At 39.7% G+C, this 19837-nt stretch overlaps 1 protein-coding gene across 1 annotated transcript; it reads right to left on the bottom strand.

The window, feature by feature from the left end:
- Positions 1-4647: 4647 nt before the first annotated feature.
- Positions 4648-8399, bottom strand: dmrta2 (DMRT-like family A2). The gene is made up of 2 exons (XM_055014431.1): positions 6853-8399; positions 4648-6371 (listed from the first exon to the last, which is right to left on the bottom strand). Exons 1-2 carry the CDS (start codon positions 7310-7312, stop codon positions 5485-5487), a joined length of 1347 nt encoding a protein of 448 aa, XP_054870406.1. The 5' UTR covers positions 7313-8399; the 3' UTR covers positions 4648-5484.
- Between the last annotated feature and the right edge of the window lie 11438 nt (positions 8400-19837).

The raw sequence follows: 19837 nt of genomic DNA on the forward strand, positions 1-19837 counted from the left end.
TACGTCCAACTGTAGTCACAGGAGCATCAAGCTGCTTGGAGATGGTCTTCTAGCCTTTACCTTTAACATGCTGGTCTATAATTTTCTTTCTAATCTCCTGAGACAACTCTCTCCTTGGCTTCCTCTGGTCCATGTTTAGTGTGGTACACACCATGTCACCAAACAGCACAGTGACTACTGTAACCCTATAAATAGGCCGACTGACTGATTACAAGTTTGTAGACACCTGTGATGCTAATTACAGGACACACCTTGATTGAACATGTCCCTATGGTCACATTATTTTCAGTCTTTTCTAGGGGAACCATCATTTTTGTCCAGGCATGTTTCATGAGTTTATTTTTTTAAATAATTCTGTTGAACCACGGTTCAAAAGCAATGTCTGATTTTCATTGGTTAATTTTTATAGAATTTTTATTTATTATTACTTTATCAGATTCAAATTATTTCTGTGACCATTGTGGGTTTTTCTTTCATTAATCAAACTATTTTGTCCACGTGTGCAGTATTAAACAGCAAACCTCATATTCTACTGTACAGAATTATAGTCAACAATCAATGAATTACAATAGCAGCACTGTAAAACTACTGTGAAATACCAGGTAGCAATTTAACAGTTATAGTGGGACCTTCAAAAATACTTTACAGGACTACAGATATGATTAGTTAGACAAGAGTGACATCTAGTGGTGCAGTTTGTTTAACACAGCAGCTCTGATATGAAGTCAGCTGTGCTTTCAGTAGCATTATGGGCTAGTTTATGTCCAAGTTCAACTGGTCTCTTTTCCAGTCTACTGACTTTTTCAAGGTATAAACAAACCATAGAAATACTCCACATGTTCTAAATTAATCCCACATTTCCCTCATCTTCTATCGGCTTTTTTAAAGGCCTGAGATGACCGCTAATGACCCTTAACTCATCCATCAGAAACAGAGAATTATATCATTCTAGGAAGGTTTGAGTCACAGAAACTTTCAACAGTACAAAAAATAATTTTGCAAGGGATGTATGTGTTTTAACACAGATTTTTTATTAGTTTAAATAGGTGTTTAGTAGTTTTAAAATTTTTTTTAGCAATTTTATATAGGTTTCTATTAGTTTTAAAACGATTGTTGTTAGTTTTATATAGGTTTTTAGTAGTTTTATATAGGTTTTTGTAGTTTTATATAGGTTGTTAGCTTTATATGGGTTTTTAGTAGTTTTATATAGGTTGTTGTTAATTTTATATGGGTTTTTATTACATTTAAATAGATTTTGTTAATTTTTTAGAGATTTCTATTAATTTTAAATGTTTTATTCATTTTAAGTAGGTTTTGTTAGTTTTAAATGTTTCTTATTTTCTTTAGGTGAAAAGGCCATTATTTATCTCATCATTTATTTGATTATTAGTTTTAAACAGGTTTTTATTAGTTTTATCTCATTTTCATCAGTTTTATATAGGTTTTTATTAGCTATAAATAGGTTTATGCTAATATTATATATGTATTTCATTTTTGTTTCCTTTAGGTCAATACGCTGCTGTTTATATCATCATTTTGAATCTTATTGCTGTTTTTACTGGGGCCATGCCTGAGTTCCTCATGTTCCATGCTGCGAATGACAATGAAGTATCATATTTGTTAGAAAAAAGCCTCTGAGAAAATGTAGACTTAGAAAAATACTCACTCTGGATGTTCTACTTCCAGAGTTCAGAGAGTGCAGCTCCAGTGTTGAAGCCTCTGTCTGTGAGCTTCATTCATGTTCTGGATCCGTTAGTTCTGGATCTGTTAGGGCCTCTGGGTGGGGAGACGGCTTCCATGGACTCCTGACTACAGCTGGCTTCAGAACCCACCTGTCTACCATGTTGGATGATGAGCCTGGAGCTCCTGACCAGATCTGAAGCCTTCTTTCTTCCCCCCGCCTACTGCTGCACCTGATTGGACCTTCACCAGTTCCCTCCACCAATCAGACTGCAGCAATCACCACACCTGGAGTTTAAATCCTGTGGTTTAACATGAGCAGCCAGCCTGCTGTCTTTGAGTGTCATGTCCAGATATAACTTCTGTTATCACTTTGTTTAACTGTGTAGATGCTACTTGTGTTTTCTGTGTTTTGAAGCACAACAAATGTGTGAAGTTCTTTTATCAGTCACATGGCTGTTGCTATTGTGTCTCTAAGTTTGGTTACAGAGATTAGTTTTGCTGTTTTGTTTTAGTCCATTTTTACAACTCTGTTAGCCTTCATTTTGTTTAGTTTTTTGTTCTTTGAATTTTTCTTTGTATTGTCATCAGCTTTTCTTTTGCTAATTATATCACTAATCAATAAACTGCTTCACCTAGCCAAGACCTTCTGGATTTTTGTCATGTTCACAGCTGTAACAACAGTAGATTAAGCATATATCAGAATGCTTCTAGTCCATAAACAGCACAGAAAGCCAATGACTCAGTTTCTGATTTTAGTTGACATATGAACCCAGATCTGAAAGGAAGTTTAGTTTGTCGCTTCTGACTGTTTGTAAGAGTTTTTCCTCTGAGTTTATTAAATACTTGCAGCATCAGGATCCATATGAGCATCTCCACAGCAAAACAGCTGTTTACATTTATGCATAAGACACAGCAGTAAATTGTTAATTATTCATAATTATGAATGATCCCTGACATGCAGACAGGATGGATCAGGAGCTAACATTATAAAATAACACGATACTTTTCCTCACCTCAGACAGGTGAACTTTCACACAGTCATGGTTTATCTGCTGCGCTTAACAACATTTTCTAAAGGTTTTATCCTGAGCTGAATGTTTTTTTATAGATTTACTGTAAAAGTCTTATGTATGTATTGAAGTCAGAATATTTTTCTGTCATATCAAGTTTTGTTATGAGGTGGATTTTACCATTTCATGGCAGGATAAAGAATGTGACTTCTCTCATCATTAAGCTAAAATCTACACAATCACTAACCCAGGAACAATGAGAACACATTTTATTGTAGTATGTTTGGCTGTAAAAAGGTGAAATATCATCACACATGGATAGAATTTTCTAGATTAAAATCAGAAATAAACTGTATGTTTTACCTAGAAGTGATTTTTCCCCCCCAATGAAATACATGAAAGCATCTTTTCTGTATTATTCTGTGCATGTGAGATAATTATCAACATTTATATAGTTTTCACCTGTTCTCTGTTCTTCAACAGCATAAAACAACACCCAAAATTCAGTTTTTGTGCCACTCCACAATTTCTTACTGGCTTTGCTCAGAGCTGCAGCTCGACCAGTCATCTTTTAACACCGAGTTTGCTCTGAACTGCAGGTTCTGGTCGATCAAAGGTCCAGCGGTGCTTCCTACTGACATAAACCGACCTGCAGGTGGCGCCATTGGATTTGGAAACGGTCTGCCTTTATGGATGCAGTAAATATAACTGATTGGGTGGAGAAAGTGTTGGCAGAGGCTCAGCTCAGTGGGTCATATGGCCTCCAGTCTGACTTTAGTTCATAAACATTCATGTTCATTGATAAGCTTATTGGAGGAATTCATCAGAGGAGATTAATTCTTTGACCAAAAAAAAGGTCACGTTCATTTCTTTTTCATCATAATCATCATAATTTTTAATCATACAGAAATGCTGGTTTTTATAGTTTAGATTTGATTATGTGATAAGAAAATATTATTTCTATGCAAAATAAATTAAACTGCGTCATCCTAATTTCTTACACACATGCGTAATTAATTGTACACTTTGTTCTGTTTCTGAGATATTTATTGCGTAATTGTAGCTATTAATCTGCACATTTAGCCACTTAAATAAATAACTTAGTTTGTTTAATTTATTTAATATTTTATCACATATCTGGATTTAATGAGGAACGATTAATACATACACAAACTTTAGATGTCGATTAACTGAATTTGGAGATTTGGTTCGTTTTAAAAATATAAAAACTCATAACTAAAGATTAATATTTCATTCCTCCTTCGTAGTTTCTCTTTTCAGCTTTGGTATTTACAGTCTGCTTTTACAGTGTGTGTGTGCAGTAATTAATATGAGGCTGGTTAATTCAGAGTAAAAACAAAACATACTGACCCCCTGTCTATCTCTGTCCAGCCTTTGAAAATATTTTAAATAAGAAAAATAAATTAATTCTGGAGTTAATGGACAGTTTTTCAAAGAAACATGTTAGTATTTTATGAAGTCCTTTATGCACAATGGGACTTTTCCTTCGAGTTCACACATCAACGTGCGTAATGTCAGAAAAACTATACCACCAAATGTTATTGGATAATATTTTTTTTATCTACTTTATTATTTTATTTCGACCATCTAGAATAATTAAGCTTGCAAGAATAGCCATAAACGACAGATACAATCAGTAAATTAATGTTTTTGCTTTAAAATAAATCCACCGTCTCTCTATCTGCTCTGACTGTAGCTTCTCTAATATAATTATTTTTATTATCTGCATTTACGCTCTTGGAATTATGATTTGTACTTTTTTTCCTTCAAAAAGTGTCCAAACAAGAATTTCACCTTCAAGGTGACCTAAATATTTCACACCTTCACAGTTTCCAGCCAAATGCATCCAGGTGCGTTTTGGTGCGTCTTTTACGCATTCTCAGCTTTTACGCACGGATTTTACGTCCCTAAATCAGTCAAAAAATGACCAGTATTTATGGGTTTCCACCGTTTTCTTTAAAATAACATTTATTTTCAGAATATTCATACAATGTGACAGCACAGCTTGTAACATTTGAAGAAGAACTGACTTGATCCAGCACGTTGTCACAAAATATTGGAGCTGACTAACGGATAAATGAAAAGTCAAATATAGCATAGCATTTCATATTACCAAATGCAATATATAATACAGGCAAGTTGGAAACAAACTAAAAAAAAGAGTGAGATAACTGGAAAAAATACATAAGGAAAAAAATGAATGGCATTTACACAGCATTAGTTCAACTTTTACAGCAGGGAATGAGGTTAACATCCTTAGAAGCTACATGTTTTATTTAATAACTTAAATTTTTCTGTGTTTAATATCCCGTGTGTGTGAGAGAGAGAGAGAAGAAAATGCATTTACCAACCAGCTGTAAAATCTGAAGGGCTTTCAACAGCCAAAACCCTCTGATAAATAATTTCTTCGGTACAGATTTGACATAGAAATCTGTAATAAAATCATGTGTGTAGTTTTTACCTTTTTGTCTGGGTTTAATTTTTTTTATTTTCCAGACTGATCGTGATTTATTTTTGGATTCTATAAATAAATTTCGGTTATTTCACTGATACATGGGGGATGTCATCCAAACTTTTTTGTAGCCTAACATATAAAATTATTTTTGAAAATTACACATCAGTGAGTTTAGTTTTTTCCCTCTCAGACCATTTGACTACAAGCCAGATAATCCTATTATGTACAGCATCTTGTAGCCAAAATACGTCACTGATTTTCAACACTTGTGGCTACAAATACAGCGGAATGTGTCTCTGAGCGCAGCCGGCCGCCTCACTGTTTGTCCGGCGTGTTGTTCACCAGAGGCCCGTACAGGCCGCTGGCGTAGCCCTGCTCCTTGTGTAACATCGTCCTGTCCCGTATCAGGTCGCTAAACGCGTAGTCCATCGGGGGTCTGAAGCCCAGGGTGGGCATCAGGCCGGTGGTGGAGTAGGGCGTCATGAAAGCCAGTCCCCGGCTGTGCGCTGAGTAGGCCAGCCGCAGCGGGTTCAGTCCCAGGTGGGTGCCCAGGGGGTAGGTGCTGGGGTCTGCGCCGAAGTGCGGGGCGTTTGGCTGCAGGGGAGAGAACGCAGAGCGGTTACTCAGCGTCATGGCTCCGGGCAGCATAGGCCTGGTCGGGGCAGTGGTGGTGGCTGAGGACGGAGGAGGCTGCTGCGCGTTTTGGAGCATCCTCTCCGCCGTCCACGTCTCCTCGGGCCCGGCCTTGTTGGCGCCCTGAGCGCCGCTGTTATTGAGGATCTGCTCGATGGCCTGAACCACGTCTTTCCCGCAGCCCTGCAGGACGAGCTCCAGCACGCTGCGCTTGTGGCTCGGAAACACTCGGGTCAGGATGTCGATGGCGTTCATGTGGCGGGAGGCCGCGGAGGAAGGAGACGGCTCCTGCTCGTCTTTGTCGGTCTCGGAGCCGGAGTCCGAGCCGAGGGAGCTGACGGAGCCGGGAGTCTCCTCTCCGTCCTTTAACGGCTTCGACACCGGAGAGCTGATGAACGATTCGCTGTCTCCGTTCTCTGAGCCCGAGCCTCCGTGCCGGCCGTCCGGGGAGGAGATGCCCGGAGCTGAGTCACTCTCGGTGGACGCCGGTTTCCCCGCGGACTGCTGCGGGGTGGCGGAGCCGGACAGCTGGCTCTTTGGAAACAGCTCGTACTTCTGGATGCTCGAATCTGCGGACACAAACAGAAGAACACGGTGTGAGAAGAGAGACGCAATATGACACAACATGAATGTTACAGGAAACCACAGGTCATAAATGAACCAGAGGGACAGATTTATGGAAAAAGAAATAAACTGAGGCTATTTTAGAGGCATTTAAAGAGCAGTGTTGACAATTCTACACAAATATCTGAACCCTCAACAACTGCGTCCAAATGTAAAATCCCCTTAAAGACAATACATTTTTACAGCTAAACGTCATTTTATTAGCAGTTGTGCTGTTTAGCAACGTCATTATCTGGGCCTGACGGATCAAAAAAGGCTAAATGAACCGAATCATGAGTCTAATCTGGGCCCAAATTATTAAGACACCACATTTTAATAAACTTCAACATCTCGCCCACAGTGCTGCGGACTGAACAGACTAACTGTGTTTCATTAACATTTAAATCCTGAATGGATGGAACACCTGATGGCTGCTGCTCGGCTCACCTGAGTTGCTCTCGCTGTTGACGGAACCGAACACCTCGTAGTTGGGACGCGGCGGGATGATGCCGTTGGCGGCGGCCAGGGCCAGCCCCTCCGCGGTGCCGTACAGCAGCTGCAGCTCCCGGGCTTCGTTCTCCTCCTGCGCCTGCTGCCGCCTCAGCGCCACCTGGGCGGCCATCACCCGCTGCCTCTCCGCGATCAGGGTGCACTTTGCGCACATACAGTCCTTCCAGCGGCAGTAGCGCTTGTGGCCCTTCAGCGCGGACACCACGCCGTGGTTCCTGCAGCGCGCACACTTGGGAGTGCGCGGGTACTTGTCCGCGGCGCGCAGGATGAGCGGAGGGCCGCGCAGCAGGTTCCCGGCCATGGACACCGGGATGGAGGCCGCCGCGGCCGCTGCTGCCGCTCCGGGGTGGACTTGAGAGGCCGAGGAGACGGTGGGGAGCTCCGGTCTCAGATCCATTTCCGTGTTCTTCACTGACAGAACTAAAACTTTACAGAAGAAAACGACGATGAACGAACGATCTGTTTCGGTGGAACTGCTGCTGAGCTGATCACATCTGCTCCGCGGGGCTCAACATCTCTGGGCTGCAGCTGAAGTCACTTATTTCTATTAATAAAAAACGGATCGAAACTGTCCCAGAAGTGGTGAGCAGCAGAAACCAAAGTGTGACTAGAAGCAGACGACTTTAAATCCGAGCACAGCGATCATTCCTACCCGAGATGAGGCGAGTCTGTCCGGGAGGAGCTGAGCTGTTCCCGCCGCAGCCTGAGACACTAACTTCCTCCAGAGATTGTCAGTGATACAGATCCTCTCTCCTCTCTCTATTGTTGCTCCTACGTTTTCATTAGACAAATTTGACAACAATGTGGCGTCTGTCATTGGCCAAAGGGGGAAGGCGCAATCTGATTGGCTTGCCTCTTTTTTCAACTGTGTCCACCTGAGTTCTTTTTTTTCCAAATATCAAGTGTTAAGAATGTGAAGGGAGTTCCCGGAAAGCTCAAATCGATGCTGTGTATTTCACAAAAAAGAGTTTTATAGATTTAAAACAATAGAACGTCTAATTGCATTTAAACAGGAGCATAAGCTATGAAATAATAACCCTGAAATGAAGGAGCATTTTCATCCCTTCCAAGAGCTTTGTTTCAAGAAGTATTCTGTCTCATTTATGCTCCAAATTCCAGATTATTTAAAGTTAAAGATGCTGCCTGACTGTTGTCTCCTCTGGAAGGTAAGTATCTTTGATTTTTTTGGTTCAGGAAGATTTGGCATGTGAGGAAAAAAAAGCTCTGAATTATCGACTGCAGCGGATGAATGTGTGGATTTTAGTGAACAGAGGATTCACGGTTCAGCGCCAACAGGGAAAGCAGGGAGTGTTCAGATCTCTGCTGCTGCCTGCAACGAAAAACCCTCTGAATATCTGCTTCATGAGGTCAATTCAAGAAAAAAGTCTGTTCAAACAAATACAGCATTTATTTAGAGACTAGCCTGCAGACAGAAGTGAATTTATTCGGTTGTGTTTTATAGTTTGGGATTAAATGCGCCTGACACCAGTTTTTCTGCATTGTTTTTATTTTATTTTTCGTTCAAAACTGTAAACATAACTCGAAGTTAAATGATTAAATGATTCATTATTATTTACTCGCTTTGTACTTTCTGCTGTTGTTTAAAAGAATGTTTTTAAAACATAATTTTTTATGCATCGAATTTGCTCATTTTACAGCTTATTATAGTAAAACATTTCGTTGTTTTTCTAAAATATAAATTTCTATTTATCCTAATTTTTGGTTATGAAAGACACTTTAAATTTCTACTTATTGTTATATATTGTTACACCGTTAACATTGTCATTTATTTGCACATTAACGTTATTTATTATTATCCCAAAATGCATTAATTATATTTAGGTTAGCGTGTACAGATGGATTAATAAAGACTTTTTTTTAAATTTAGTTTTTAAATGAATTGCTACCAAAGATAATCGTCACATTGAGTGTAATATAATTAAAATAGACAGAAAAATAGCAAATATAATTACATTCATTCGTATAAATAATACATACACATATTTTGTTAAATTGTGTCGACATAAACATTAATTAATTGTATTTGTAATGATTTTAAAGCATTTCAAGTTCATGTGAGACTAAAGAAAAGGTTTATTGTTTCCTGTTTTCTCCTTATCCTCACTCTTTTTTCTGCTTTATGTGAAATATTTTAAAAATCACAACTAACTCCTTATTTCCCCCTCTTTCTAATAACCTCTCTAACATCACTGACTGCTGTGTTTTCCTCTCATCCACTGACAAACACTTCCAGAGTCTTAAGAAGTCCACGACGCGCGGAGCGACAAAAGGGCAGCGCGCACTGAGCCACCTGCTTCCTCACCTGTTCACTCAGCACATAATTCATGCAGCTATTGGAATTCAAATTAAGGAAAATGTTGTTATCTTTTCTTAAAAATCAACAATTGTCAGCACCTTGGAGGATGACAACAGTCTGAGTGATCAACAACAAGTCGGAGCTGAGAGAAATGGCTGCCTCTCCCCTCCCAGACTCACTGTTTACTTTCTGAATCACTGTAAGCAAATGCCATCTGTTTCCCTCTCCGCTGTCATCTGCACCTTAATTACCTAGCCAACAGGCTAATAGAGACGATATTAAAACTACATCTTTTTGACATTCAAAGTAATTATCTGCAGGGCTACGATCTCCCGTCCTGCAGGCTATAAAGTGATAGTTGCAAACAGCAGAGGAGGCCCTGAGCGCTCAGAGGAGAGATTCCAGGCCACCTCGGGATGACTGATTTAAATTTATCTCTATATTTATTTATATGTGTGTATAAACCAGGCTGTGGAAACAAAGCGCAAAGTTTCCCATCGGCTCCTGTCATTACGCACCGTCCCTACTGCTGCTGGCAGAATTTAGGGGACAGCATTTGAACTTGACACGTGTTTATTGAGCTGCATTTGTCCATACAGAGAGCTTCCGCGCTCTTTAATATGAGTGAATTCATTGTAAAGACCCAAATCATCTGGTTAAATTTACACACCATATTTTGTCTCGTTTCGGTTCTGCTGAGCCAAACGGAAAGTTCTTGAGAAATATGCTTTTATGATGAGGATTAAGTTCACTACTATTCCCGCCGGCCCAATTAAAAATGCCCCCCGCGCAATTAAAAGTGACTGTGAGCACTTAGAAAATCCAACATTCTTTAACCACTTCATTAGGCCGATGCATCAAAAAAACGAGGCTTGCTTTCATTTCTTTGAGCGACTACGGACGAGTGGGTTTTTAACACCCTTTTAAGATGCTAACAAAGGCCATGCTTGACCCGACATATGTAGCAGCATGTTTCCGCTGCCCCCCGCACCCCGGCGCGGCTTTCTCTGAGCGGCCTCTCCCACCGCCGCCGCCCTGCCTGCAGCCCGCCCGGGCCCGGATCCCCTCCCCGCGCTCTCCCGCTGCAGCAGCCGGGGCTCCGCCACACAGCGGAGGTTAGAGTAGCAGTTAGACAAGGGGACGCACGGGGGTTTCACACAAGTATTTACACGCTTGACGGGCGCAGCAGACAAAAGGCTGTTAACCTGCCGCTTCACAGCAGCTCCGCCGCGCCGCGCCGCGCCGCGCCGCGCCGCGCCGGGGACGCGGACCGGGCTGAACGCATTCCTTTAAAGGCGGAGGGAGTCCGGGAGCAGCGGGCCACGGTGTTGGGGAGTTTATAACCCGCACTTCACGCTCATAAACAACACGCAAGTTCATGATGTGAAAGCCAGCGTGGAAAATTCTGCAAATAATGACGTTTATGTTTGAACCAAATACCTGTTAATGACGTAAAGCTGTGATCACCTGAGGGACGTCATTTTCCACTGAACCTTCGTGTCGTCCTGCGGTTTAAAGTTTGAAAATGTGGAAAAATATATATATTTTCACAGTGAAACTTCTGATGTCCACATTTTCAACATTTTTGGGAAATCTTTGAACATTTTTTGGTGGAAAAAAAAGAAATGTTAAAAATGTTTCTTTAAGAACATTCACTAAAAAAAAACCCAAAATTAAAGTGAATTTCGCTGGAATTTTCTTGCCAAATTTGGGGGATTTTTAAAAAAAAAAAATAAAACTTTTAAGGGAAACTTTTAAGGAATTATTGGAATTTTCTTCCTGAAGGTTTTGCAAATTTTCAGAAATTTGGGGAATTTTTTTTGCAGAATTTTTGCATTTTTTTTTCAGACAAGGAAACAATATTTTTGGTGCTGTAAATGAAGACAACAGGAGGGTTAAGCTACACAAGAGGTCATATTCATCTGACTGCATGGAAACACTCTTTAATCAGGGTCCCCATTTTAACAACTTCATCACATCACACACAAATCTGTGTCATTTAAACTGCAAACATTATCATGATGTGTTAATAATAATGTTGGTAAAATTCAAAATTCTGCCTTGGTTGTTTCAAAACTGACTTCAAGTTGAGGTAACTTAATAAAATTGGCTTTTTTCCTTCAACTTGAGCTCCAGATTTCAATCCCCTCCCCTGAACATGTCTGGATCATTTCAGAAAACTGTAGGTGGAGCAAACACAATACAAGGTATCAATTCTTTTATAATTAAATTCTACTAAAATAACTAAAGTTAGGAATATTTTTAATCATAGTATTAAGTCTTGAGTCTATCTTTATTTCCAAACTTGATTCATGCATCCTGAAACTAAAGTTGTTCAATGAAGGGGAGGAGCTATAAGAGGAACTAACTGAACCAGCTTAATTATTTTACCAACTGTCAACTTAAAAACACAAAACTAGGTATGAGACACTTTAATTTTTATCAATTTATAAAACTTGTGTTTATTCTACCAATAATTAAATAAGTAGTGATTGTAAAGGAAAAGTGGATTAATTGAACTAATCATAGTTTGTTTGTTTAACATAATTACAACAGAAGATGTCATGACTCAAAAAAATTGATATGAAATGTGCATTTTTTGTTTGTTTGTTTCTGAATCAAAGAGTGTACAATATGCTATTTAAGTAAAACCAGCAAGAAACATCCAGATACTATTTTTTCATTCAGAAGCAGCATTTTATTTATGTTCTTGTTTAGATGGAGTTCATTTTGCAGACTTTTGCTGATGTGTATCTCTGAATATCCATCATCTAGACTACTATATAAACACATTAGTAAAGAAACTAGCTATCAGATAAATTGTAATGGCATAAAAAGCACAATATTTTTCCTTTTAAATGTACAAAGTGCAATAAAGCACACACTACAAAACAGCATAAAAATCAGCTTAAGTATTGTATTAATCTTTTTGAGTTATGACAATTTCTAATAAAATTAAGTCCAACCAATAACCTCCATGAAATTAGAGGAATAATCTTTTCCTCTACAATTAAAGGTATTTGTAATTACAACTTTCCTAACAACTGTTGTGTTATTATTAATATTACTGTTATGATTAGTAACCCGCTAAACCAAATGAAAAGAGTTGATGCAAACACATGTCCGGTTTTACAAAGATAGTTGACGGCTACTTGAACAAGAAAAATGTGAGTCAAACCGTCTTGGACTGAGCAGATTTGTTCCAAAAACGTTTATCACTCTAACTTACTAGTCTGTTACACTAAACTAAAGAGCAGGGTGGTTAAATCCACTGCTAAATGTGACCAGCATCAGCTGCATGCAGCAGAACATCATATTCCAGCAACTGAATTAGCAGGCGAAGCCTAAACTTAGTACAGGAGTCCACTGTTGGTCAAATCCCAACTGAAAACGTTCCCAAATTCATCACTTTAGTAGAATTTATTCATAGAAGACATGATATTCACCTTTAATTGTTCTTTGTATTACAGCTGTTCAGTCTGCAAAACTAAAAAAATAAATAGCATATCAGGCCAATTTAATTTAGTTAGCTCAACATAAATGTCAATAGAAACAAACACATGATTTTGAGTTTGAATATCACACAGTATTAAGTTGATGCAACATCATTAAATCGAGATGACTCATTGGAATAGTGTTTGCATGTATAGAGGACATGATACTCACCTTTAACTGTCCTTTCTATTATAATTGTTCTCTGCAAATTAAATAAACAAACAGATTATCAAGCCAATTTAATTTAGTTAGCTTAAGTCTTGCTATAATTCAACAAACGTATGAATTTGAGCTTAAAATACACACAATGAAACTGAGGCAACAATAGTATGTCAGGAAAACTCACTGAATTCACGGGAAACGTAATACTCACCTTTAACTGTCCTTCGTTCAGCCTAAAATTAACAACAACAAAAAACAGGCTATCAAGCCAATTTAATTAAGTTAGCTCAACTTACACACAATATGAAGTTGATGCAACATTACTATGTCAAGAAAACTCATTGAAATAATGTTTGCATTTATAGAAAATATGATAACTGTCCTTTGTGTAATATTTGCTCAGTCTACAATAAAAGGTTATCAAGCCAATTTAATTGTTAGCTCAACTTAAAACTGGTCATAAATCAACAAATGCATGAATTTGAGTTTAAATTACACACATTAAGTTGATGCAACATTATTATGTCAACAAACTCATTTATCCAATCATTTATACAAGACTTGATACTCACCTGCATTGTCCTTGGCATTGTATTTATTTAGTCTACAAAAATGTTTTTTTTTAAAAAAAAAGGTTATCAAGTCAATTTAATTAAGTTAGCTCAACTTAAATCTGGTTGGAAATCAACAAATGCAAAATTTCAATTTAAATTCCACACAATGTTAAGTTGATGCAACATTGTTATGTAAAAACAGCACATTAAATAAAAATCTGTTTACCTTGCAGCCATGCATTACCAGGAAGTAGGTGTAAAAAATATTCATTATTATAAGCAGCATTTTAGGAGTGTTTTATTGTTATGATAGACATAATTTTGGATATTTCTTTTATCCATCATCTGGGCAAATGCAGGTGAGTAAAAAACCCCCACAATATTTCCCTATTTGCAACATGCAGCACTGCAGGAGATTAAACTGCAAAAACACTGAGCAAACATTTAAAGAAGAAACGCAGGGATTGGTGTATTTGCCTGCAGCAAGTCACAGGCAAACATATAGGGCTAAATTTTCCTCAGGATTGGCTGCTGGAGGAGCCTCTTGAGCTGCAGAGGCAGCAGAGGTCTCCGAGCATCACTTCAGCCGCTAGAATAACACTTCTTAGTAAATGGGGACAACCCTGCAGTGGGTATGAATATTTCAGAGATCTGAAGGGTCCCTGTCTGCCAAAGCTGCTGGACGGCGCTCAGGCAATGCAGTACAACACACACACACACACACACACACACACACACACACACACACACACACACACACACACACACACACACACACACACACACACACACACACACACACACACACACACACACACACACACACACACGAAATACGTTTTTGTGCCCCCGAGGTGGGCTGGCAGGGATTATCTTTGTTTAATGAATGGGCTACAAGTATTCATCAACACGGTGAGATTATTGTGCAGCCTATAGTGGCTATAACTCCACACTGTGTGCGTGTGTGTGTGTGTGTGTGTGTGTGTGTGTGTGTGTGTGTGTGTGTGCATAAAACAACACACTACACACTGCAGCCAATTAAAATGCACTCTCCCCTGCTCGATCCCTCCACATCTGCCTCCTTTTCGAAGGCGCAGAAAGGAAGGGAAGCCCTGAATAGGCGCTCATTGAGATCACAGATGGAGTATGGCTTTCTTTTTGCAAGAAATTTGAGAAACACCATTGTCCCCAATCAAAACTCAATGTGTTCGCCTACAATGGAGCCGGCTTTGAGCTGCTCCGCTTCAATTGGCCTTGTTTTTGAAACTTGAAGTGTTGGGCACAAAGACTTGGCCCTCCTAGATGTCACCACCACCTCCAGTGCGCAGAAAGAAGGTTAAAAAAAAAAAAAAAAACAATTAATATGAAGCTGTAATTACTCCCCTTCACGCCACTGCACCCATTCAGGACCCCACCGGCCCCTTTACTGCTTTCATCCCAGTAGCTCAGGTTTAATGGAGGAATCAGGCCTCAGCAGATCTGGACTAGAAGAACATGAAGCTGCTGGAAATAAACTGAGCAGTGACGACACACAACAACTTTACACTGATTAATAACCAGGAGGAAGCTGATGTAAGGAATTAAACTATAATTAATAACTGTGGAATTTATATTTAGTCAAAAAACTAGGCCTGACTAGTTAAAAGGCCTCTATTAATGCATTCACTGATATTAAATTCTACCTTTTTTCCAATTAATGAACCTCTATATTATTATTATTATTATTATTATTATTATTATTATTATTATTAATAATAATAATAATAATAATAATAATAATAACAATAATAATAATAATAATAAGAATAAGAATAAGAATAAGAATAAGAATAAGAATAATAATAAATACCTACTTTAAAAGTTGTATACAAATATATATATATATATATATATATATATATATATATATATATATACATATATATATATATATATATATATATATATATATATATATATATATATATATATATATATATATATATATATATGTGAAGTAGAATGGGAGGCAGAGCCTTCAGTTATCAGCTCCTCTCCTGTGGAACCAGCTTCCAGTTTGGGTTCTGGAGGCTGACACCCTCTCTAATTTTAAGACCAGGCTTAAAACCTTCCTTTTTGACAAATCTTATAGTTATGGCTGACTGGGGGACCCTGATGGGGTGAGCTGGTGTTTTCATTTGCAAAACTGACTTCCCCTCTTGACGTCCCTTTAGTTTGCCCCTAGTTCTGCTGCTATAGGCCTAGACTGCTGGGGAACCTCTCTGGATGCACTGAGCCCTTCTCTATCTACCTTTATATTTAATATATATAGCATTATTGCATTACACTCACTCTGTTTCTCCCTGTGTCCTTTCTCCGAGTGTCCCTGATCCCAGAGCTGGATGCTTCAGATCTGTGGTGGTTCTCCCACCAACTGTAACCCTCTACCTCTACCCCTCCATCTCTACCCCTCCATCTCTATCCCTCTACCTCTATCCCTCTATCTCTACCTCTCTACCTCTTCTGTCCCTCTCAACCCACTCAGCCAGCAGCAGATGGTTCCCCCACATTAGAGCTGGGTTCTGCTCGAGGTTTTTTTCCCTGTTAAAAGGGTGTTTTCCTGCCACTGTCTCCTTAGGGCTGCTCTGGGGGTTCAGGCATATGGGTTCTGTAAAACGTCTCGAGACAATTTGACTGTAATTGACGCTATCTAAATAAAATTGAATTGAATTTATATATATATTATGTAATAGCATTAAATTAGACTTGTGATGGTTATTTTCTCAAACATCAGAAAACAGTGAGAAATGTTCACCTAAACCCAGTTTTTCATCTTCTAATATGTTGTTCTGTCTGTGAACGTAAAGCATTTCCTGCATTTCTGGGTCTCTCGTTATAAAACATTTAATATTTTGGGTTCTCAGTCAAATAGACCGAACATGTTACAAGATGCCAGCTTAAGATATAGAAGTTATGGCGCATTTCTCATGGTTTTCTGATGATTAACTGAGAAAACAACCTGCAGATTAATAAAAAAAAATAATCAATAGCTGCTCTAATTTAATGACACTTCTAATTTAATCCAAACTAAAAATCAAGGAACACTGAATCTATTTCAAAGCTAGAGACACAAAAATTTCAACAACTATTATGTATAAACTGTAAATATAAGAATTTGCAGCATTTCTGGGTCTGAACCAGTTAAAAAACCTCAATATTCAGAGGATGCTTCCATACAAAGACCTACTTTATGGGATTCTGGTCTTCATTTTTGTTATTTTTCTGATAGGTAACATGAAACTGGAGCTCCAAGAAGAAAATATTTTCTCAATTAATCAACAGAAAACAGTGAGAAAGTATCATCAAATCCCAAATCTGCATCTTATTTTTTTGTGTCTCTAGCTGTCAAATACATTCAATATTTCCTCGATCTGGTCTGCTCCTCTGGTCTTACAGTCCTAAATATCTCCAGCTGTCATCTCTCCATCTCTGACCACCTAGCAATAACTATGGACATCAGCCTCCCCACCCCCCTGCCCAAGGAAAAACGGACAATCTTTTTTTAGAAACACCAGATCACTCTCCCCCTCTGTATTCTCCGCCTCACCGACCACTGCATTGTCCGTCTCCCCTCCCCCATCAATCAATAACCCCACTGACCTCATCAACCACTACAATCATACTCTCTCTTCCTGTCTTGATCAGCTTGCTCCCCTCAAATCCAAATTAGTCATTTTCTCCCACTCTGCTCCATGGTACACCCCCGAACTCCACCTCATGAAAGCCCATAAACGACAGCTAGAACGTCTTGTCAAGAAAACAAACCTGACAGTTCACCACCAAGCCTACTCCGACTTCCTCCAACAATACAAAGACGCCCTGAAATCTGCTCGGTCCACTTTCTACTCTGACCTGATCAATACCAGCTCCAACAACCCCAAGTCCCTCTTCTCAACTGTCAATAAACTCCTTGCCCCCCTGGACACCGTCTCAAACTCGTTCACCACCGACAAGTGCAACCTATTCCTCTCTTTTTTCCATAACAAAATCATCTCCATCCACAGCAGCCTTGTCACCTCTCCCACCTCACTTGATCCCCCCTCTCCTCCACTAAACCCTCTGAACTTTCCCCCCCTGGCCCACTTCTCGCCCGTTTCCCCCCTGGACCTGCCCAAATTCATCACTGGAACTAAAAACTCCACATCCTGCCTGGACCCCATCCCCACTGACCTCCTCAAAAACTGCCTCCCTGTTATCTCCCCCCTCATCTCTAACATCATCAACACTTCCCTCAGTACTGGCTGTGTCCCCTCACCCCTCAAGCTCACCTCTGTCTCCCCCATCCTCAAAAAACCTGGTTTGGATCCAACCTCCCCTCACAACTTCCGGCCCATCTCCAACCTCCCCTTCTTATCCAAAACATTAGAACGTGTCGTCGCTGCCCAGTTGAAAACTCATCTCACCTCCAACAACCTGTATGAAACCTTTCAATCCGGATTCCGCTCTCATCACAGCACTGAAACTGCTCTCCTCAAGGTCACCAACGATCTCCTCCTCTCCTCAGACTCTGGACAAGTCACCATCCTCATTCTTCTCGACCTCTCTGCAGCATTTGACACAATCAATCACTCCATCCTCCTGTCCCGCCTTCAATCCTCCATTAACATCACCGGCACCGCCCTCACCTGGTTCACATCATATCTCACTAATCGACAACAATTCATCAAGGTCAACAAGTGCACATCCCCCACCGCCCCCCTGTCCCATGGTGTCCCTCAAGGATCAGTCCTTGGCCCCCTCCTCTTTATCCTGTACCTCCTCCCCCTCGGCAACATCATCCGCCGCCACAACCTACACTTCCATTGCTACGCCGACGATATCCAACTCTACATCTCCACCAACACCACCGCGACCACCACCCTCCCCTCTCTCTCCAGCTGCCTGGCCGACATTAAATCCTGGATGAGGAAAAATTTTCTCCTGTTAAACTGCGACAAGACTGATCTCATCTTTATTGGACCTAAATCACTCACACCATTTCCCCACTCCCCCATTACCATTGATAACACCACCCTATCTCCTTCTGCTCACATCCGCAACCTCGGTGTGATATTTGACAGCAACCTCACTTTTGAACCCCACATTAATCAGATCACCAAAACTGCCTATTTCCATCTCCGCAACATCGCCCGTCTCCGCCCCTTCCTCTCCTTCTCAGCCGCTGAAACCCTCATTCATGCCTTCGTCACTTCCCGCCTTGACTACTGTAATAGCATTCTCTTCGGCTCCACCTCCAAAGTTCTCAATAAACTTCAACTCATTCAAAACTCTGCTGCCCGACTCCTCACCCGAACCTGTTCTCATGACCATATCACCCCCGTCCTGCAGAACCTCCATTGGCTCCCCATTTCACACCGCATCCAGTACAAACTGCTTCTCCTCACCTTCAAGTCCATCCATAATCTTGCCCCCTCTTACCTTACCGATTTGCTCGTCCCCTACACCCCCCCCAGGAATCTCCGCTCCTCCCACACAAACCTCCTTTCCATCCCGCACAGGACCAGCCGGTGACATTGGGGGGACAGAGCCTTCGCCATTGCCGCCCCCACACTCTGGAACTCCCTCCCCCATGCCCTCCGTGACTGCACCAACCTCACCACATTTAAATCCCTTTTAAAGACTCACCTTTTTAGATCTGCTTTCCTTAAGTGATTCTGTATTTTATCTTGAACTTGTTTACTATCTACTGATTTTAATTAACTGTTTTGTTTTATCTTATTGTATTTTATGTACAGCGTCTTTGAGTTATTGGAAAAGCGCTTTATAAATAAAATTTATTATTATTATTATTATTATTATTATTATTATTATTATTATTATTATTATTATTATTATTATTATTATTATTATTATTATTAATATTTCTTGATTTTTAGTTTGGATCCACAAGTTAACTGAAGGTTTAAGAGGTCTGTGCTATTTAATGGCAGGTGATAGCATAAAATCAGAGCAACAGTTGATTATTTTCATCCATCTGCAGGTTATTTTCCCAGTTAATCATCAGAAAACAGTGAGAAATGCAGCATAACTTCTAAATCTCAAGCTGGCATTTAGGAACATGTTATAATACTAAATGTATTATAATGGAAGGATCAGAAATGCTGCACATTCTTACATTTACAGAGAGAACGACATGTTAGAAGATGCAAATTTGGGATTTGGTGAACATTTCTCACAGTTTTCTGATGATTAAATTGAACATTTTAAGGAACTATTCCTAAAAATATCATTCTATGGCATCACTATGAAAACATACTGTTTTGGTTCCAGTTATCACTGTTCTTTATCAACTATTAGTGTATTTTCCCCCCAAATTTGGTATTTTAATATTCAGGCTTGAAAAATTAAACAGTTC

The sequence above is a fragment of the Amphiprion ocellaris genome, chromosome 2 (genome assembly GCF_022539595.1).
Source record: "Amphiprion ocellaris isolate individual 3 ecotype Okinawa chromosome 2, ASM2253959v1, whole genome shotgun sequence".
Classification (NCBI taxonomy): domain Eukaryota; kingdom Metazoa; phylum Chordata; class Actinopteri; family Pomacentridae; genus Amphiprion; species Amphiprion ocellaris.